Here is a 23,013-nt window from a genome sequence, read left to right as displayed (position 1 = left end):
AGCTGTTGATAAAGCTTTTGATAGAAGGTGCAAATGAAAAAGGCATTGTGGCTCATCACCAAAAGTATAATTTAAAGTACTGTTCTTACATTGTGGTGGAATCAAGGAATTTGATGAAGATAACTACATTAAAAGGAGCTTAGAATAAACTGAAAGCCATTTCAACCAAAAATGGGCTACATATCAACAAAAATAATCAATATTTGAAAATATAATGCAGTTGGATAGATCACAAATATAGTGGTGGCAGGAGAACACAATTACAAAGTTATTATCATTAGCAGCTTTCGGAGCCAGTGGCTCCTTTTTCTGGCAGAAGGGTTGAAGGGGAAAGAAGAGGGGTTAAGGAAAAGGACTGATGAGTCACCCAGAACCTTGGGTCACGGGAGACTTACTGTACAGGATGAGAAGGATAGTCTTTCCTTCTCAGACTCAGTCTGGTCTCAGCAGCCAGAGACAGTGGTCATGTGTGTGAGAGCTGTGTTTGCATTAGAGAGAGAGAGAGAGAGAGAGAGAGAGAGAGAGAGAGAGAGATAGAGAGCGAGAGAGAGAGAGAGAGAGAGAGAGAGAGAATGGGCGTGTGTCTATGGGTGTGTTGTCTAATTTGGTAAAAGGCCTTTTGGCTGGAAGTTTACTCGTTTGACAGTCTTTTTGTTGTGGCTATCTGTGACTCAACATCTCTATATAGTAAATAGCAATCTATCATTTTCATAATACTATCTGTATATAAATTACCTAGTAGAAAGTGACAAAACCTCTTTAAGACTGTTTGCAGTTGATGCAGTTGTCTGTAAGAAAGTAGCAATGCCAGAAGGCAATATTTATTTATGGAATGACCTATGGAGGTTCAATAAAGGGCGCAAGCACTAGCAGTTATTCTGCATGTCAATGAGTGTAACACATTACGCATAAACAGGAAAAGAAATCCATTACTGTACAACTACATTCTTTATGACAAATTGCTGGAAGCAGTATTGACCACAAAATATCTATGAGTAACTATCCAGAGCAACCTTAAGTGGAATGACTACACAAAACAAGTAACAGGAAAAGCAGATGCCAGACTGAAATTCCTATGAAGACTATTAAGGGAATGTAGCTCATCCATGAAAGAAGTGGCTTACAAGGTGCTTATCTAACTGATACTTGAGTACTGTTCATCAGTCTGGGACCCTAACCAGCTAGAACTGATAGGAAAAATGGAGTAGATCGAACAAAGAGAGGCATATTTTGTCACAGGTTTGTTTGATTGACACAAGAACGTTAAGAGGTGCTCAGCAAACTCTAGTGCCAGACACTACAAGAGAGGTGTCGTACATCATGGATAGGTTTATTATCGAAATTTCGAGCAAGTGCTTTCTCTTAGGAGTTAAACGACATATTACTTCACCCCACATACCATTCACAAGCAGAAAAAGAAAAGGGGAATCAGTTAAGTGGTACCAGAAGTGCCCTCCACTGCACACCATCAGGTGGCTTGTGGAATATTGATGTAAGATAAGATATCCCTACAAGGTGTTAAACTCAGCTATTTGTGTGAGTCGATGAATTCCGACTGTGACACATTGACACTATAGTTATAGGATATTATGTGTTTTTGTTTTTTGAAGTGCACAGTTTTACATTATTGAACATTTAAAGCAAGTTATCAATCTTTGCATCACTTTGGGATTTTATCAAGATTTCAGTTGAATATTTGTGCATTTTTTTTCAGACACTATGTCATTGTAAATAACTGCAAAAATTCTGAGGTTACTATTAATGTTATCTGCATGGACACTAATATACCACATGAACATCAAGCAGCTCAGCACATTTCTCTGGGGCGCATTGAAAGTTCCACATCTGCTGATAGCTCTCCATTCTCTGCATTCTCCTTACCAAAAAATTCAGAATCCAGCCACAAATTTCACTTGATACCCTATAATCATACTTTTAATAATAAGTGTAGGTGTGCACAGAATCGAAAGCTTTTTGGAAATTGAGAAATACTGCATCTAATTGACCACCTCCATACATGACTTTCATGAAATCATATGATAAAAGTGTGAGTTGGGTTTCACCTGATTGATGTTTTCAGAATCCATGCTGGTTGCCATAGAGGAGGTCATTCTGTTCAAGATACATCAGTACATTTGAGCTCAGATTATGTTCTAAGATTCCACAATTTGATGTCAAGGATATCAGATGGTAGTTTTGTGGACCAATATGCTACCATGCTACGATTCTTGTAGACACGTGTGATATGTACTTTTTTTCCAATTACTGGGCATGGTTTTTTGTTCAGGGGATCTACAGCAGATTATAGTTACAAGAGGAACTAACTCAGCCGCAAATTCAGTACAGAATGTGCTAGAACTTCCATTGAGCCCTGGAGTTTTGTTCAGTTTTTACCAATTCAGCAAAGTAAAAAAACAGACTCCAGGTATATACTTAAGGCAAGGATGACCAATAATCCCTTCAGTGCAGATGCACACCATGCCCAAACTATCATGGGAATTGGCGAAATGCCATAAATAAAGAGGATAACAGGCAAGAGGCATTACAATAATAGCATGTGGGTAAGTTGAGAATTTGGGTCTGATGAGAGATGTGCTAGGGTAGTCTATGTAATTGCGGCGTCCACTGTGTCTGGATGGTGCGGTGATCATTGCATCTGCCTGGTAAGCAGGGGACCCAAGTTTGAACCCTAGTCTGGCACAAATTTTCAGCTTTCCCCGTTGATTTAATCATTATCCACTGACAGCTTTTCTCTTTAATTCCTTTGTGTCCTGATTCACAGTGGCTGCATGATAAAAATGGTGGCTGAAAGAACAGATGTCACATATATAATGAAGACAAGGTGAGCGAATGATCCCTTCAGTGCAAATCTACACCAGGCTCAAACTCTTCTGGGAATCAACAAAATTTTGCAAGTAATGAGAATTATGGGCTAGGGACACTACATTACCAGTGTGTGGATAAATTGAGAAATTGAGTCTGATGGGAAGTGTGCTGGGGTACTCTGTGCAGTTGTGATGACCACTGTTTGAATGGCACAGTTTTTTACTTTCTCCGTCAATTTAGTCAATGCCAACTGGCAGGTAACATCTTTAGTTTCTTTCTGTCTTGACTAATATCCAAATTAGTCATCTTTGGAGTGGTGTGAGTATTATATTGGGGAAAATACTCCTGAGTGCAGCATCTCTACTCTTACTTTGCTACCCTCTGTTTCCATCCCTGTCTCACCCATGAGTGTCTGAACATTAACTTTGTTATCATTAACAGCCTTTACATATGATGAGAATTTCTATGTGTTTTGTGAGAGATTCTTATATAATATTCTGCTACAGTAGTCACTGAAGGCTTCACACGTTGCATTGTTGACAGCCAAATGTGTTTCATTCAGCATCTCCATATATCTAGCCTCATGCTTTGTTTTACACCTACTACTCACTAGTCTCTGTTTATCTTGAAGTTTATTTACAGTGACCTTGTACCATGAAGTATCTCTCCCATCATGATACATTTCATTAGGTAAATGTATGGCTAACTATTCTTCTAAACTTGTGGCACAGACCTTCTACTTGCTCCTCTCCACACATAATAACTGTTGTGCAACTGGATTTTTGATTTACTGTCAGAAAGGTCACAGTTCGTAGTAATAGATGGAAAGTCATCGAGTAAAACAGAAGTAATATCCGGCATTCCCCAAGGAAGTGTTATAGGCCCTCTATTGATCCTGACCTATATTAATGACATAGGAGACAATCAGAGTAGTCGTCTTAGATTGTTTGCAGATGATGCTGTCATTTACTGTCTTGTAAAGTCATCAGATGATCAAAACGACTTGCAAAATGCTTTAGATAAGATATCTGTATGGTGCAAAAAGTGGCAATTGACCCTGAATAAAGTTGTGATAAGTCACACAAATCTGTGGGCTGTAAATTCAGATAATTACTTAGGGATTAAAATTACAAATAACCTAAATTGGAACGATCACATAGATAATATTGTGGGTAAACGATCACATAGATAATATTGTGGGTAGAGCAAACCAAAGACTGCGATTCATTGGCAGAACACTTAGAAGGTGCAACAGATCTACAAAAGAGACTGCTTACACCACACTTGTCTGACCTATTCTGGAGTTTGCAGTGCGGTGTGGGATCTGCATCAGGTGGGACTGACGGATGACATCGAAAAAGTACAAATAAGGGCAGCTCATTTTGTATTACCGTGAAATAGGGGAGATAGTGTCACAGACATGATACACGAATTGGAATGGCAATCATTAACACAAAGGCGTTTTCTGTTGCGACAGGATCTTCACCTGAAATTTCAATCACCATTTTTCTCCTCTGATTCTGAAAACATTCTGTTGGCACCCACCTACATAGGGAGAAATGATCATCATGATAGAATAAAAGAAATCAGGGATCACACAGAAAAATTTAAGTGCTCGTTTTTCCCGCTTGCCATTTGAGAGTGGAATGGTAGAGACACAGCTTGAAGGTGGTTCATTGAACCCTCTGCCAGGCACTTTATTGTGAACAGCAGAGTAATCATGTAGATGTAGATGTAGATGTGGATGTTGTGGCTTCCTTACTCAGACACACCAGTGCTACTTCCTTAGCTACTTTGCTGAAAATATAAAACTTTGTATTTTGGTAATCATTGTTGTTACAGCTGCCTCCAGTCCACTGATATCAATTTCTATGTAGACATTCTCAAAGAGTTTATGTCTGTTTGTTCGAAATGGCTCTATGCACTATGGGACTTAATGTCTGAGACCATCAGTCCCCTAGACTTAGAACTACTTAAACCTAACGAACCTAAGGACATCACACATATCCATGCCCAAGGTAGGATTCGAACCTGCGACTGTAGCAGCAGCGCAGTTCCAGACTGAAGTGCTTAGAACTGCTCGACTACAGCATCCAGTGCAGTCTGTTTGTTGCTATTAGATCAAATATATTTCCACCAAGAGTAGCTTCTGAACTGTCAGAGAACACTGTGATGTTTCACACGATATCATGTCATACTCACAACTTAGAAAACTGTATTTTCCCCAGTTGATTGTTGGATGATTAAAGTCTCCTCCAGTGATGACAGTATCATTGATGAAATTACAAGATAGTGAATTTAAATTTTCTCTTAAGTTTTTGGCTACATCTGGAGATGACTCTAGTGGTCAATAGAAAGATCTAATTATACATGTATAACTATCCTTGATACTGTTATAATAGAGGGAAACATTCCACGTAGGAAATATATATCTAAAAACAAAGATGATTTGACTTACCAAATGAAAGTGCTGGAAGGTCGACAGACACACAAACAACCACAAACATACACACAAAATTCAAGCTTTTGCAACAAACTGTTGCCTCATCAGGAAAGAGGGAAGGAGAGGGAAAGACGAAAGGAAGTGGGTCCTAAGGGAGAGGGCAAGGAGGCACTCCAATCCCGGGAGCGGAAAGACTTACCTTAGGGGGAAAAAAGGACAGGTATACACTCGCACACACACACATATCCATCCACACATATACAGACACCCTTGATACCCTTGATACTGAGTATTCCTTAGACAGTCTCACATGCAGTTTCAATTTCTACCTTGGTGGGTTTGAGTTCCTTAAGCACTGCAACTAACAAACCACCTCCATTTATGATTTGTGCATTCTTTCAATGCACACTTAAATTTTCCCTAAATATCTCAGTGCTATCAATTTCAGGTTTTAACCAGCTTTCTGTACCTAATATAATGAGAGCTCCATGGATTTTTAAAAATGCTTCAAATCTTTGAACTTTGTTGTAAATGCTTTGGCAGTTCATCTCTAGGATTTTAATACTGAATCTTAAATTGACAGTTCTGGGTCCCCTACAGCTGTTGTTATCTTGACTGGATGAATGGTGACCCAATGAATTCTGGGGCAATACTGCAAATCGTTAGCTTTGTTGAAAATTCATGTGCAGGACTGGTCTTCTCAAGTTTCTCTGCCAGTCATTGGAATGATCCAAGTACAACCTTGGAGCCTAGATGACAGGCATCATTTATTCCAAACCGCACCACAATCTGAAGTTGATTGCATTCCATACCCTCAGTAACTGGCAAAACAGCCTCTTCAACATGAACGTGTATACCGTTTGAAGTCATTTTGAAGCTAGTGCCTAAAATTTTTGTTTCTAATGAAGATGTAATTTTACTAGAGTTTATGGTCACATTGGTGTTGCATGCATCACCATTTAAATAGAAATGTAGTAATGTTGTTTCTTTGGTGTTTGACAGTAGCATATCACCCACAAACCATCCAGTTTTTTGTGCTGTAGCTTCATTTACAGCTGCTTGTAGTTGACTACGGGTGTTTTCTGTAATAAGGATGCTTGTTGTGCCATCTGCAGAAGAACTATTTGTTGTGACTCAGTATTCAGGTCTAGATCACTTATATACAGGGCTATTACAAATGATTGAAGCGATTTCATAAATTCACTGTAGCTCCATTCATTGACATATGGTCACGACACACTACAGATACGTAGAAAAACTCATAAAGTTTTGTTTGGCTGAAGCTGCACTTCAGGTTTCTGCCGCCAGAGCGCTCGAGAGTGCAGTGAGACAAAATGGTGACAGGAGCCGAGAAAGCGTATGTCGTGCTTGAAATGCACTCGCATCAGTCAGTCATAACAGTGCAACGACACTTCAGGACAAAGTTCAACAAAGATCCACCAACTGCTGACTCCATTCGGCGATGGTATGCGCAGTTTAAAGCTTCTGGATGCCTCTCTAAGGGGAAATCAACGGGTCGGCCTGCAGTGAGCGAAGAAACGGTTGAAAGCGTGCGGGCAAGTTTCACGCATAGCCCGCAGAAGTCGACGAATAAAGCAAGCAGGGAGCTAAACGTACCACAGCCGAAGGTTTGGAAAATCTTACAGAAAAGGCTAAAGCAGAAGCCTTACTGTTTACAATTGCTACATGCGCTGACACCCGATGACAAAGTCAAACTCTTTGAATTTTTGGCGCGGTTGCAACAACTCATGGAAGAGGATGCGTTCAGTGCAAAACTTGTTTTCAGTGATGAAGCAACATTTTTTCTTAATGGTAAAGTGAACAGACACAATGTGCGAATCTGGGCGGTAGAGAATCCTCACACATTCATGCAGCAAATTCGCAATTCACCAAAAGTTAATGTGTTTTGTGCAATCTCACGGTTTAAAGTTTACGGCCCCTTTTTCTTCTTCGAAAAAAACGTTACAGGACACGTGTATCTGGACATGCTGGAAAATTGGCTCATGCCACAACTGGAGACCAACAGCGCCGACTTCATCTTTCAGCAGGATGATGCTCCACCGCACTTCCATCATGATGTTCGGCATTTCTTAAACAGGAGATTGGAAAACCGATGGATCAGTCGTGGTGTAGATCATGATCAGCAATTCATGTCATGGCCTCCACGCTCTCCCAACTTAACCCCATGTGATTTCTTTCTGTGGGGTTATGTGAAAGATTCAGTGTTTAAACCTCCTCTACCAAGAAACGTGCCAGAACTGCGAGCTCGCATCAACGATGCTTTCGAACTCATTGATGGGGACATGCTACGCCGAGTGTGGGAGGAACTTGATTATCAGCTTGATGTCTGCCGAATCACTAAAGGGGCACATATCGAACATTTGTGAATGCCTAAAAAAACTTTTTGAGTTTTTGTATGTGTGTGCAAAGCATTGTGAAAATATCTCAAATAATAAAGTTATTGTAGAGCTGAGAAATCGCTTCAATCATTTGTAATAACCCTGTATAAGAGAAAGATGATTTGTCCAAGAATCAATCCTCAAGGAACTCCTTTTTTTAGAATTTCTGCAGCTGAGATACATGCAGCGGTGGCCAGTTATGATATGCTGATGCACTGCAGCACACTGTAAATATTGCGCTAAAATTATGCAATTTCACTTCATAAGTGAGCCAGAAATTGTTCTAAAATTACACCATCTCCCTTCAGATGTGAGCAGGAAATCACACTAAAATTATGCCATTTCTCTTTGAATGCATGCTGGTAAGCAAATAAAATTAACAAAAATATATTTTGCAACATTCTCTCTGCGATAACTAGCAACCAGTGTTTTGTGTAGAAAAGACAGTCGGCTGCAATTTGATCAACTCAGAGAAGCAACACAGTTGTTTCTTTTCTACTGCACATGCTCTGATTTGACGTCATCTCTTCCTGTACTACTAGTGCTATGTTGCACACAGCACCAAGTCAGTATTTTTCTTTGAAATTGTGTGTATTGTATTGTGCAAGCATAGAGTATGAGAACTTTTTTAAGGACTGTCTGTTGTGATGGCAATGTTGGCACACAGTCTACAGCACAGCTGGTAATTTGTAGAGCCATGTTTGATTCCTGCTGGGGGGAGGGGGGAAACCTCATAATATCAAAGTATTCATTAGAAAATTTAAAAATAACAGTTCAATTTATATAATAAAAGTAATTTATTAAATTTAGTTACAATTACCACCAGTCTAAGTCAAAAGGCTATCGGTCACCACATTGTAGCACATTGGTATAGTTTTGCACGAGCAGCCATTGGAAACATGTCCTAGTATTTTCCTTCAGTTCTTGTTTTTCTTATATTTTCTGTTTCCTGTTTGTCAAGTATGACATGAACCAATTAGCAAAGCACTTCTTGCAGTGTTTCACTTACTTGTAGTTTGTAGCTGCACTTAGTTTTGAAAAATCGTGAAATCTCATTTCTAGTAGAACTGAAATGATATCCTGAAATCCGATGCCACGTAGGACAGATCCAAATGATGTAGAATGGACACAAAATAAGATGTAAAGGTGGTTTGCCCTTGCACTATACCCTAGTTGGTGGCCAGTTCTGGTTACACAATTCACAGTTTACACAGGTAAATGAAAGCATATCTCCTCCTTTTTTAGCACATAAGGCAAGAGAATCACCTAAATATTGATGAACATTACAGGTTTAGTTAAAGTTCACAGTGGCAAAATATGTGTATGACAGAAACACAACTTTAACGATGGACATAAAATGGCTTGAAGTATTGTCACAAGAGTTTAAAACATTGACACATATTTAATGTTTGCAGATCAACAGTACTGAGCATTTACTAGTATTGAGCATTTGCTAGTTTGCCAGAGATTTTCAAACACCTAGGTAATACACAGTTTTATACTCTTTACAGACACAGTTATTGCATGTATTTTACCAAGGCACAGAATTTCACTTTAACTGCCACTAAATTGTGAACATCACATATTCAGACTTTCCCATGAACCAACAGACTGCTCACTGGTCACACACTCTTAATACAAACCACTATATATCTATGTTATCCATGCGCCAGTCTAATATGATCCGACATACAGATGTTAGTGGAGTACTGGTTGGATGTGGACATTTTTTGTGCTAGCACTGAGATGTTTCCCAAATGCTTGCAACCTACTGACTGCAGACTTTGCAGCAGGGGCTGCTATATAAAGGCAGGTGTAAGAACATTGTCTGAATTCCAAAATTACATAATGCTTTAAAATTCTGTTAAGCTCAAATCTACTGTTTGGCATGAACTTAAAGACTTTACTGTTATTTGTTTTATGAAAAATGTTTCACGTTAATAATCCAAAAAAATATACGGAAAATTATCATTATGCATCATTTGAAATCCCCTATTTATGAGTATGTCATTCATCTTGCAATAAATATTTTATGACTCTAAATTATTCAAAATCTTAGTTAATGACTGAACTGAGCGATGAGCAAGATTGCCTGACCAAAAAACACTGCAGTAAAATCATTGAAGCAAAAAAGGTGATGGAAATTTGAAGGATCTGAACTTTTTATTGAATTATCTTTTAAATTAATTAATTTCAGATAATTCTAAGTGTGTTCTCAGAGAGTTGGCAGTGTGCTTTCAAAAGAAACGTCTCCTCTGCTGCTGTTTTGTTCATAGTGTTTTTCTTATTTTATGATGTTATCACACTTTCATTAGATGACACTTTTAATTATGCATTCTTCCAGTAATACCAACTTCATCATTATACTCATGAACATAAATATAAACAACTGAGTATAAGTTTAGATGAGACTTTGCAGGAAAAACAGGATTATGTATTCCTGTACATATGATATATTTCATGTGCACTGCATTAGATATAGAATGAAATAGTGATTTTTTTTTTGGGGGGGGGGGGGGGGGGGCGGCAGAAAACATATTAGATGGGTGTATACCAACATGTAATGTTTCACTCTGATGCCATATTCTTGGAGCTTCACCAGCAGTATATTGTAGTCAACTATGTCAAAGGCTTTATGTAAGTCTAAAAAAAATGCCAGTAGTATTTTTTTTATTAGAACACACTAGTTTTCAATTTATTTTTTCTGAATCCATGCTGAGTATCAGTGAAAATTTTGTTTTTGTCTAAAAATTTCATTAACCTTAAATACATCACTTTTTCCATGATTTTACTAAAGCCAGACAGTAAGGCAATTCCAATAGTTCTCTATATTTGATTTGTCTCCTTTGCTAGAAGTAGGGACCATTTTAGAAATTTTTAGATGTTCCAGAAGTGTGGCTGTCACAGAGCACCAATTGACTATATCTGAAAGATATTGCCTTGGGATGTAATATGAAATACAAGTTGATGGAACATGGACAATTGCATTTGAGGTGTGTCATACATGTAGATTGATGAGGAACAGGAGTGTAGTTTGTTCTTCTGTTTGTTTCTACTATCATTTTTGTCACTTACTCTGCAATTATTTGTGATACCTACATAGCAACACCTGAAAAGATCTGCTGTATATTGAGGATCAATAACACACTTGTTCTCATGGTTCAGACTGACATTTTTCATCTTAGAGAACATTTTATTTGCTCCCTACTTTATTATTTTCCATACTCCTTGGCTATTAGGAACTTATCATTGGCCATTTTTCCTTGGAATATCAGTCTGCTGTGGGTCTGAATGTATTTCAGAATGCAACTGTTCAGGAGAAGGGGGTATGTTATTGGTTTTCCATTGTTTGAGCAATTCTCTTTGCCTTGCAGTTGAGAGTTTGATGCCATTTGGTATCCATTTCTTGGCTTTTGGAACTGTGACTCTTATTACTTGTGTTTTAAGAGGGAAAGGAATTCAAATAATCACTGCAGTTGCTAGCTAACTTCACAGACTTCTTCATTTGCAAAACTTCTTCCCATCTTTCCCCTGATAACAGGAACCTTCTTGCTGTCACTGGTCTTTTACAGTTCTGAATTGGCAGTAAGTAGGTTGGGAGGGTAACAGTTTGAGCTTTGTGATCACTACAAATTGTATTTATACATTTTGCAGTACAACTTGTATTCACAAATTTTTGATCCTCTTGAAAGCAAAAGCTAAATGTAACATGATATGTTAGTTATAATATGTGATACAGTAACTAAATCAAAAACACTGAGTTCCTAAAAAATATTATGCACCAAAAATTCTCAAAAATGTATGTTTATTCAAACATATATGTATACTGAAATTTGGGGTGAACCATTCCTTGAACAGTAAGCGGAAATCATAAACACCGATTTGCTATGTAGTAATCTAAGCACAACAATTGTAACTTACAAAAATTCTCAAAAGTATATGTCTGCAATTGTTCAAAAATTCTCAAAGATGTACCATTTTTTCCTGTAATTGTATAACAAAATTAGGCAATGATTGTTTCTGAATGAGGATACTGTTGTCAAAAGTTTCTAAAATGCACAACTTAAGTTTACAATTTACCATATAGCACAAATTTGTCAAAGCACTTGCAAATATTTGGAAATACCCAATAAAACATGATATGCCTATAGAAACCCCAATACACACATGTGTAGAATATCGAATGAACAATTCACATATAAAGTAATAACAGTTTTATTGACATAAGTACACTCAGATCAACTGGATATGGCAAAGGCATACCAGAGTACACACACTTACTCACACTGGTTAGCAATGTTGCTATTCCCGTAAGTACTGACACATTCAGTGAAAGATTATGGAAAAGTGACACAAACAGTAAAATATTAGAATCTAGAATTTCAAATGGGGACACAAATCTTAGGATAGTTCTCAGTTGTATAAGACCCATACAAAGTAGGACTGAAAGGGAATATTTGATGTGTTCAGACAAGAGCAGCATTAATGCTTGTTTGATCCATGGGAGAGCATAATAGTCAAAACTTTCAGAAACCAGTATTAAGTGAAGAATCTAGAAATATACTTCAGCCACTAAGTATTGCTTCCATAGGGATATGGAGACCAGAGTAGATTAATTACAATATGCTTCATATTCAACTGGAGCAGTAAGAAATGCTATGAACCATCCAAAATGTGCATCACAGTGGTTTGAAAACTATGTATGTACATGTAAATGATGCTCATGTCAAAGGTGTTCTAACTTTTGTGTGAAACATTTTAGACAAAATTAAAAACAATTCCTAGAAGATTCGTGCTCATATTTGTCTTATACCTACCTACACAAAATGTTGCATCTCCTGCTTCATTTGAAAACAAATTGAGTTTGTGTAATATATCCTTTGTTCCAGGCAAAAATGGGTCCAGAAATTCATGCTCTTTCATCTGCTACCAAACCTTTAGCAAGTTGGATGGTGGGAGATGCCATTAAACGGTGTATAGATATTTGTGGAAAATATGGCTACCTGAAAGGTAAAATCCTGCTATTTGTATTATATTATTGCAATAGGAATAAATGTCACAATATTTATTGCTGTACATCACAAGCTGTGTAGCTTATGACAAAAAAAAATGATTTTACATTTCAGTATCTGGACTTGGAGATATTCGCAACTTCACTGATGCAACCTGCACGTATGAAGGGGAAAATAATGTACTCTTGCAACAAACAAGCAACTGGCTAGTTAATTTGTGGAAAAAACAAAAGGAAACTGTAAATAATTTTGACATGCCTCTCAAATCTGTTTCATTCTTGTCTGATGCATCAGACATTCTCCAGAGCAGATTTATGGCTATGTCAATGGAAGAAGCAATAAATCCAAAAAGTAAGACAATATTTAAGACTAAGTACCACACAATTACCAGTTTCAGTTAATGCTGCTGTAAAAAGTTGAAAGACTGGTTCATAGGCCTGCATACTTTCGTAATATGGAACTTGTATTACAACTGATAGAAATGGCTTCATACTTCATTGCTCTTGAGTAGTGAAGGTGGTGATTATGTGAGGTCTTGTGGTATCTGGACACCCTCACATTAATACAGTGTCATAGTAGATATGTAGATGATGAGTTTCCAAATATTGAAAAAACATGATTTCTACATATTACTTGATTATTTGAAGCCTGAAATTGATAGCAGTGAGATTCTTGGGGGAAATTTAAGCGTATATCGAAGCAAATGAGAAATGGAGGTGATGTATTTTTCACAGTAGACACAAATCTCAAATCCACTTAGATACAAATTGAAGGTGCACGTGAAACTATTTGGACAAGATTCAGTATCAGGGGTGGACATAAAATGGTAATTGGATCCTTCTATCACCCACCAGAATCATCTCCTGATGTAACTGAAAACTTCAGAGAAAACCTCAATTCACTTGTGCATAAGTTCCCCAATCATACTGTAATCATTGGTGGAGTCTTTAATCATCCAACAGAGATACAGGGAAAATTACAGTTTTGTTAGTGGTGGACATGATAAGACATCCTGTAAAACTCTACTAAATGCCTTCTCTGAAAACCAACTAGAACAGGTAATTAGGAACACTACTCATGATGGAAATATATTGGATCGAATGACAACAAATAGGTGTGATCTCTTTTAGAATGTCCACAGCAACAATGAGTATCAAAGTACAAAGGACAACTAAAACAAGCATAAATATATATATGTTCAGTAAATTAGCTAAAAAATCAGTAATGTCATATTTCAGTGAGGAACTTGAAACTTTCAGCTCAGGTCGGAAACATGTAGAGGAACTCTAGCTCAAGTTTAAAAGAATAGTTGACCATGCACTGGATATATATGTACCCAGCAGAACAGTTAAATAATGAGAGGGGACCTCCAAGGTTTACAGTCACTGTAAAGAAACTTCTAAAGACAAAGAGATTACTGCATAGTAGGTGCAAAACAACATGTTGAGCTTTAGCTAGAGAGATGCTGAATGAAAAACATTTGGCTGTCAAGAGAGCGATGTGTGACTCCTTCAATGATTACCATAGCAGAATATTGTCAAGTGATCTTTCACAGAAACCAAAGCAATTCTGGTTGTATGTAAAGGCTGTTTGTGGCATCAGAGTTAGTGTCCAGTCCCTAGCGAATGAGAGAGTGACTGTAATTGAGGGTAGCAAAGCATTTTCAAATGTTCCTTTACAAAGGAAAACCCAGAAGAATTCCCCACATTTAATCCTCATGCCACTGAACAGATGAATGAAATAAATATTAGTCTCAGTGGTGTTGAGAAATAGCTGAATTCATTAAAATTGAACAAAGCTCCAGGTCCTTATAGAATCTCTGTCAGATTCTATACTGAATTTGTGGATGAGTTAGCCCCTCTTTCATTATAATCTGTCATAGATCCTCAAACAAACAACCATGCCTAGTGCTTGGAAGAAGGCACAGCTCAAACATAATGAGGTATCTTGAGCAGATTGTCCTCCTCAACGCTAACCAGCATGGTTTTCAAAATATCAATCATGTGAAACCCAGTCCACACTTTTCTCACAGGACATACTGAAAACTGGATCAAGGCAACCAGGTCGATGCAGTCTTTCTTGATTTCCAAAAAGTATTTGACTCAGTACCGCACCTTTGCTTATTGTCAAAAGTACAATTGCTTGGGGTATCAAGTGCGATTTGTGACTGAATTGAGGACTTTTTGGTAGGAAGACACAGCCTGTTATCTCGGATGGAGAGTCATCGTCAGATGTAGAAGTAACTTTGGGTATGCCCCAGGGAAGTGTGTTGGGACCCTTGCTGTTCATGTTGTATATTAATGACCTTGCAGACAATATTAATGTAAAATCAGGCTTTTTGCAGGTGGTGCATTTATCTATAGTGAAGTGCTACCTGAGAGAAGCTGCATAAATATTCAGTCAGATTTTGAAAAGATTTCAATATGGTGCAAAGATTGGCAACTTGCTCTAAATGTTCAGAAATGTAAAATTTTGCACTTCGCCAAATGATAAAATGTAGTATCCTATGAGTGTAACATCAATGAGTCAGTTTTGGAATCGGCCAAGTTGTATGAATACCTTGGTGTAACACTTTGTAGGGATATGAAAGGGAGTGATCATATAGGTTCAGTCATTAGTAAAGCAGGTGGTAGGCTTCAGTTAATTGCTTGCATATCACTCATGTGACCCACCCTAGAATATTGCTCAAGTGTGTGGGACTTGTACCAGATGGAACTAACAGTGGATATTGAACATATACAAAGAAGGACAGCACAAGTGGCCACAGGTTTGTTTAATCCTTGAAAGAGTGTCACAGAGATACTGAAGGAACTGAAATGGCAGACTCTTGAAGACAAATGTAAACTATACTGAGAAAGTCTATTAACAAAGTTTCAAGAACCTGCTTTAAATGATTACTCTAGGGATATACTACAACCCTCAATGTATCGCTCACACAGGGATTGTGAAGATAAGATTAGAATAATTACTACATGCACAGAGGCATTCAAACAAACATTCTTTCCTTGCTCCATATGTACATGGAATTGGAAGGAAACTTAAGAACTGGCACAATTGGATGTACCCTCTGCCATGCACCTCATAGAGGTTTGCAGGGTATAGATGTAGAAGGTATGAAACTGTGGCCATCTAAATCTCAAAACATTCTAATATAGTCTTATCTGTGAAATAAAAATGAAAAGCTACTGTCATTTACCGTGTCTGCCGTTTATCACAGTCAGTTCTTTTATTGGTCTTCTTTATATTAACGTAAGTTTATTAGGTTTTCAAATATTATTGCTATTGATAGTAACACATCTGTCTGCTCTGTACTACAAACACTATCTTCCAGTATTTGATGGTGGTTTCTGTTGAGTATCAAAATGATGGGTGATAGGCAGTAGGAGCTTCCAAAATATTTTCATTGGGTTTTCATACAATTTTGACATAAAATATTTGGTAAGTAATTATTATTTGTGCTTTTTAAATTTTATGCAGTATAGTTACCTCCCTACTTTATAGAACAGAACTGAATAGAATAAATCTTTATTTGTCTTTTGGTATATTTTCCATACAACTGGCTTTGTCAGTGTGTTGAATACATGAAACAATAAAATATAATTACATAAATGTGTATAGAACAAGTAGATACATATGCTAAAATAATGGGGATAATAAAATAATTGTATATACCGCAGTACTATATAGTGTTATAATAATAATAATAATAATAATAGTGGTAGTAGTAGTAATAGTAGTAATAATGCATTAATTAATCACATGTTGTACAACAATAACATATATATATTTATGTTTTATCTCAAGTACCTGGTATAAAAATGTGTAAATGCTTATACGTTACTGTCACACACATATAGGTATATTGTATAATGTAGTTATCAGCTGCTTACTGCATATCTCCTGTGTGTCACTGTTCAGAAACTCATCAGTTACATATTATGACATACATTTGAACCACAATTCTATGGTATGCTTAAAATTATTCATAGGTAGATTGCTCACTGTCTCTGGGAGTTTGTTAATGAATTTCAAACATAAATACTTATGGCTCTGATGTGTTAATGTCAGTCTTGAGTATGGAAGATCTAGGTTATAATTTCAAGTATTATGAATATGAAATTATGATATTACATTAAAATTAATTATGTTTTCTTTAGTATATATTAAACAGTTGCAGATATACATTCTAAGCAGTGTCATTATCATGAGTTCTTTAAAAAAATCACCAGTAGAGCAGAACCAGCGGCTGGTTAGAGGAAATTAATACTAACAGGGGTATAAATGTGGGCGGTATGTAAAAAAGATTGACTAGCCCTGTTCTAGATACAATCAAACCATGCAATTAATTTGACTGTTCTGCTCATAAGAGATTGTACGATTATAGTTGAACACACAAGGGATAATGCAGACAGAGCATAGATAATGCCAATAACATGCATGGTCTTTATGGGATTGTGGCATAATTCATTTCCCCAAAGGCTTATTACGCCATGACTACTTGTCACAACAGTGCAGCACACTCAAAATGTGAAGTTTTTGTTTCCTATGAACTGACTGAAATGTTACAACATTGTGCACTGTTATGACAACCATTTTCTCATTGTTATCTGTAGTATCTCTAGATTTTTACATTTTTAAATGATACATCTTAGTTTGAGTGTATGCAGTACACTTAATTTGGTTCTGTAGTCACCATTGTCTTCATTTTCTTTCTTTCAGTCTTTCATATGTTTTCATTTAATTTGCACTTGTGTGCACCTTTCTTCATCCTTTTCCTGTGCTCCTCTTCTTTTTTTCTTTTATACTGGACCTCAATACTCTTGTTACTTTTCTACTCATGTCCTCTTTTTATCACCTTGGATTCGTCTTCTGCTTCTTTCCTTGTCTCTGTTCCCTTCTTGCTTCTTTCTTCTGCACGTTGTACTTGATCCAATGCTTGATTCACAGACAGTACTTTCATCTACACCTACATACATACTGTGCAAGCCACAATACGGTGTATGGCAGAGGATACCTTGTGCCACTTCTTGCCATTACTTTCCTATTCCACCTGCAAATGGAATGAGGGAAAAACAACTGTCTATATGCTGCCAGATAAGCCCTAATTTCTCTTAGTTTGACTTCACAAGCCTTACACAAAATCTGTGTTGACAGCAGTGGCATCATTCTGCAATCAGTGCTAAAGTCAGTTCCCTAAATTTTTCTCTATAGAATTTCATGAGAAGACCATAGTCTTTCCCTTGGTGATACCTATTTGAGTTCATGGAGGATTTTTGTAATACTTGCATTTTGATCAAACCTGCCGATAAAAACCTAGCAGCTTGTCTTTCAATTGCTTCAATGTCTTCCTTTAACCCTTTGGTTGGGCACGCCTTTCATACTTCCATGAGTAGGTGCATTGCGGCTTTTACTCCACAATTAGTATTACATTTTTAACCTAAGGATAAGTAATCTTTATGTAATCACTTGTTACATATTATTGGAGAAAACATAACACAACATTACATGGCTTTATAAAAATAATCTTTTATTTATTTGTTGCCTTCACAGTTGTCTATTATTGTGATTGTAATGTATAACAAGCCAATATTTTTTATTGCCTTCATGTTTCTTTTAATTATATCACTTAATTGCACTGATTCGCATGAAAAGAAAGTAAAAAGGAAACACATTATGAAATGGGGCATTCATAAACTCCCACTCCTGTTTATGGTTGTGAATAAATTATTCAACTTCCATCTGTGGTTCACTTTCACATTGCACACATTTTTTTATCTATGACACTGTGTTTCTTGCATACATTTTTCTTGAGTTTCATACATACTGTTTTGGTTCTGTTGTTTTTATGCCTGCCACATATGTAACAAATTCCAGGTTTTGTTGGCTCCTTAGTCTTCTCTTCTTCGTGCCTATACTTGGTCAAGAAAGCATGAATATCCTTGGGAAAGTGCCTCAAGTAATGCTTGTTGATTCAAATGTTCTTCCATTAGGTCCAGAGTAAGATGTTTCAAAAAATTCATCTTCTTTCTTTATTGTCAGGATTGCTGAATTTGAAAATAATGTTTGCATTTATCCCAGCAATATCTAAATGTCTGTAGAAAAGTCAAACCTTTGCCGAGGAGATTTTCAGCCAGAGGATAGCTACTGTAGTAATTGTCAGTCATAAGATTTCTATTTGTTTTCTCACTTGGTATCACTAATCTTTGCACAATGTCATCAGGCTTGTTAGACTTCAGGTAGGGTCCTGGCATTTGCTTGCCACAGTAAATTTCAAAGTTCAGAGTGTAAAATTTTTTGGCATCACACAAGGCATTAATCTTGATCCCATATTTTGCTGGCTTATTGGGGATACACTGTACAAATCCGCAGCATCCCCCGAAAGGATGCAACATCTCGACAATTGTGACAAACTTGCTGACATTGTAGTGAGCAAGCCAATTGTTGACAAACTCTTGATGGAAGTCCCGAATAGGTGCTAGTTTGTCACTTTGTTTTCTTTCATTCTGGGTACCCAGGTCGTTGAACCTATGAGTTGGAAGTGGAAAGCAAAAGTGCTTATAGCTGAAGAGAGCTTGTAAAATAATCATTCCTGTACCTTCTGCATACCACAATTCAAATCAATTCATGTGTCCTCCTTTCTTTATGCCTATTAGATATAAAGCACCTAAAAGAGTCTTTATCTCTGATTTTGTGGTATTTTAGCAATCTCGTTCTCTTGGATATTGAATTCAGCTCTTTCACTATTCTCGATGTATCGGTTTGTATTTTTCACAATGTTTACAATCGTCCCATCATTAATAAATAGGTGAAATGCATGTTTCTTTTTCTGTAATTTCAGCACTTGCTTTTGGACCTGGTAAAACTTTTAGGACGTTCTTGGCCTTGTTTTAGAAGAAGAAGGAAGCGGTTCACTTATCCAAATAGTTGCTTTATTTTTTCCTATGTAAAATTGGTAATCGTCTGTTTGTTGTCTTCCCTCTTCAACCAGGTGGTCATCTGTTTCCTCTGTTGATTGTTCGGACTCACTGCTGTGGTTTTCTTCTTCAATAACTTCTTCTTCCAACTCAGATTCACATGAATCTGATAGTTCTTGTAATTCTTCTTCTTACAGTTCTTGCAATACTTTCGTATAGTCTTCAGGATGTACAATTACATAGTGCCTGTCAAATGCCTTCTTTTCCTCCATTTCCATGCTTTTATGAAACCTAATGAAGCACATGTTTTTATAAAAGTAATATATTGTAGCAAGTCAATATCCTAGATTGTAACAGGTAATGAAAATTGCATGTGGGAACTTTCATTTGATTTGAATATTCATTATATACTAATATAAAAGAAAGATTGCTTTTGGGCACAAGAAAAACACAAGTATAGAAAATACTTACATTGCAAGGCGTGTAGCAGCAAACACACCATAAACCCAACACTCGCGTTTCAAACAACAATAGCGACCAAACTGCTGATAGCAGGAATCGCGCAAAGTGGTGACACCTGTTGAGAACAACAAATGTGTATCTGTACATGAACGCAACTGTAGTGCTATCTGTTATACAAGTAGAAAACTACATCTTGAAGCTAACTGCCATAGGCGTGCCCACCGAAGGGTTAATCCAACCTGGTGAGAATCCCCCTACACTCAATCAGTACTCAAGAATGGGTCAAACTAGTGTTCCAACTATGATCTTCTTTAGAGATGAGCTACACTCCCCCCAGAAGTCTCTCACTCATTTTCCTTGCTATTGTCATTATATACTCATCCCATGTCATACTGCTTTGCAATCTTATGACTAAATAGTTAATTGGTGGAACTTTGTCAAGCAGCACATCATTAATACTGTATTTGAATATTACAGAATGTTTTTGCTACTCATCTGCATTAACTTACATTTTTCTGTGTTTAGAGCAATCTGTCATTCTTCACATCAAATAGATATCTTGCCTTAATCATCCTGTATCCATCTATAGTCACTCAATGATGATATTTCCCCTTGTATTACAGCATCATCAGGAAGCAGTCACAGATTGCTGCTCACCCTATCCATCAAATCATTTATGTATATAAAAACAAAGATGAGGTGACTTACCGAATGAAAGCGCTGGCAGGTCGATAGACACACAAACAAACACAAACATACACACAAAATTCAAGCTTTCGCAACAAACTGTTGCCTCATCAGGAAAGAGGGAAGGAGAGGGGAAGACGAAAGGAAGTGGGTTTTAGGGAGAGGGTAAGGAGTCATTCCAATCCCGGGAGCGGAAAGACTTACCTTAGGGGGAAAAATGGACAGGTATACACTCGCACTCACGCACATATCCATCCATCCACACATACCCCTCTCCTTCCCTCTTTCCTGATGAGGCAACAGTTTGTTGTGAAAGCTTGAATTTTGTGTGGATGTTTGTGTTTGTTTGTGTGTCTATCGACCTGCCAGCACTTTTGTTCGGTAAGTCACCTCATTTTTGTTTTTATATATAATTTTTCCCACGTGGAATGTTTCCCTCTATTACATTGAAATCATTTATGTATATAGAGAACAATAGTAGTCTTATCACACTTCCCTGGGACATTCCTGACAATACTCTTCTTTCTGATGCATGGTCACTATACAGTGCAACATTCTGAGTTCTGTAACTTAAGAAGACTTTGAGACATTTGCATATCTGAGAATGAATTCTGTATGCTTGACTTTTATTAACTGTCTGTAGTGGAGCATTGTTTCAGATACTTTCCAGAAATAAAAGGAAATGGAATCTGACTATTCTCCTCTATCCATGGTTCACAAGATATCATGCAAGAAAAAGGCAAGCTGAGTTTCGTGTGAGCAGTGCTTTTTAAACACGTGCTGATTTGTGGACAGAAGATTTTCTGTCTCAAGTAAACTTATTATATTCAGACTTTGAAATTGCTCAAGATTTCTGCAGCAAACTGAAGTTAAGGATATCAGTCTGTAATTTTGCAAGCTTATATTTTTACACTTTCTCTGTGAAACTGAATTGAGATTCAGTCTGGACCTGGTGGCTTATTTATTTTCAACTCTTTCAATTGCTTCTCTGCACCAGCAAATCTATTACTATGTACTCTACGTGGGACTCTGTGTGGTGGTTGAATGATGGTATGTCTGTACTGTCCTCCTCTGTGGATGATTTCTTAAATGCAAAATTTAAAACTTCAGCTTTTCTTTTGCTGTCTTCTACTGCCACCTCAGATTGGTTTATGATTGACTGATAGAATTCTTTGATCTGTTTGGTAATTTTACATAGGACCAGAATTTCCTTGAATTCTTGGCAAGACTTTTTGCTAGGTATTATAGTGGAAGTTGTTGTATTCCTTGCACATTTGTCATTCTATATACACATGAATTTCTATCAGTTTTTGCATGTTGACATTTTCAGTTTCTTTTTTTGAACCAACAGTGCAGTTGTTAATTAACCATGGTTGGTTTTCTCCATCCTTAATCCACTTACTCAACACATACTTCTCCAAAGTGCAGTTTGCAATCAGTTTAAACTTTGCCCTTAATTCCTCTGCATCCGTCGTATTGGAATTAAATGATGTCAATTCATTGTCTGAGTAGAGTGCTAACAACTTGTTATCTCCTCTTTCCAGCATAAATACTCTAGAGCCTCCTTGATGGATTTATTAACTTCAGTAGCCACCATCACTATGATGACATCATGTTCACTGTACATCACAATCTCCATAATGATACTGTTGACATCATGATCTCTATACTGGCACTGTTGATCAGGTCAGCCATTTTTATTCACTACCAGGTCTAAAACATTTCCATTGCAAGTGGGTTGTCAAACCAGTTGCTTAAACCAGTTTTTGGAAATCGTGTTCAGAACTACTCTACAAGAATGTCTCTCCATACCACTTGCAATGAATCCATAGATATCCCACTCTATACTCAATATGTTAAAGTCATTTCTAACTAATATTCTGGGACTGGGATACTTTTGCACTAAGGAACAGAGAATTTCTTTGACTGAGTTTTCAACAGTTACTGTAGGATTTGGTGGCCAATAAAATCATCCAATGATTTACTTGAGTTCACCTAGGCTTGTTACTTGGGTCCAAATAACTTCACATTCAAATTCAATTTTTACTTCGATGACATGATATTTTTGTCACCTGCAGTGAGTACTCTCCCTCCTACAGCATGTACCACAAAAAGCCCTCCTCAAGTTTTTAATATTGGTTACAACCTTCAGCAGTTTCGATATGCCAAGCATCTAATTCTTTTTGTAAGTATCATACAGTGGAGTTGGTCTCTTTCTTCTTGTTCCTCTTGATGGTCTCTGAAAGATTCATACGAGGGTTGCCCAGTAA

The 23,013-nt window shown here is 37.1% G+C and overlaps 1 protein-coding gene across 1 annotated transcript in view; it reads left to right on the top strand.

The window, feature by feature from the left end:
- The window catches only part of LOC126484401 (peroxisomal acyl-coenzyme A oxidase 3-like), a 144,028-nt gene that overhangs the window by 55,332 nt on the left and 65,683 nt on the right, over positions 1-23,013 (top strand). The window contains exons 6-7 of the mRNA XM_050107901.1: positions 12,558-12,678; positions 12,795-13,031. Coding sequence (XP_049963858.1) covers positions 12,558-12,678; positions 12,795-13,031 — 358 coding nt within the window. The remainder of the gene's footprint in view (positions 1-12,557; positions 12,679-12,794; positions 13,032-23,013) is intronic.

The sequence above is a fragment of the Schistocerca serialis genome, chromosome 6 (genome assembly GCF_023864345.2).
Source record: "Schistocerca serialis cubense isolate TAMUIC-IGC-003099 chromosome 6, iqSchSeri2.2, whole genome shotgun sequence".
NCBI lineage: Eukaryota > Metazoa > Arthropoda > Insecta > Orthoptera > Acrididae > Schistocerca > Schistocerca serialis.
Note: the sequence above shows the minus strand (reverse complement) of the source record. Positions and strands in the feature narration are given on the sequence as shown.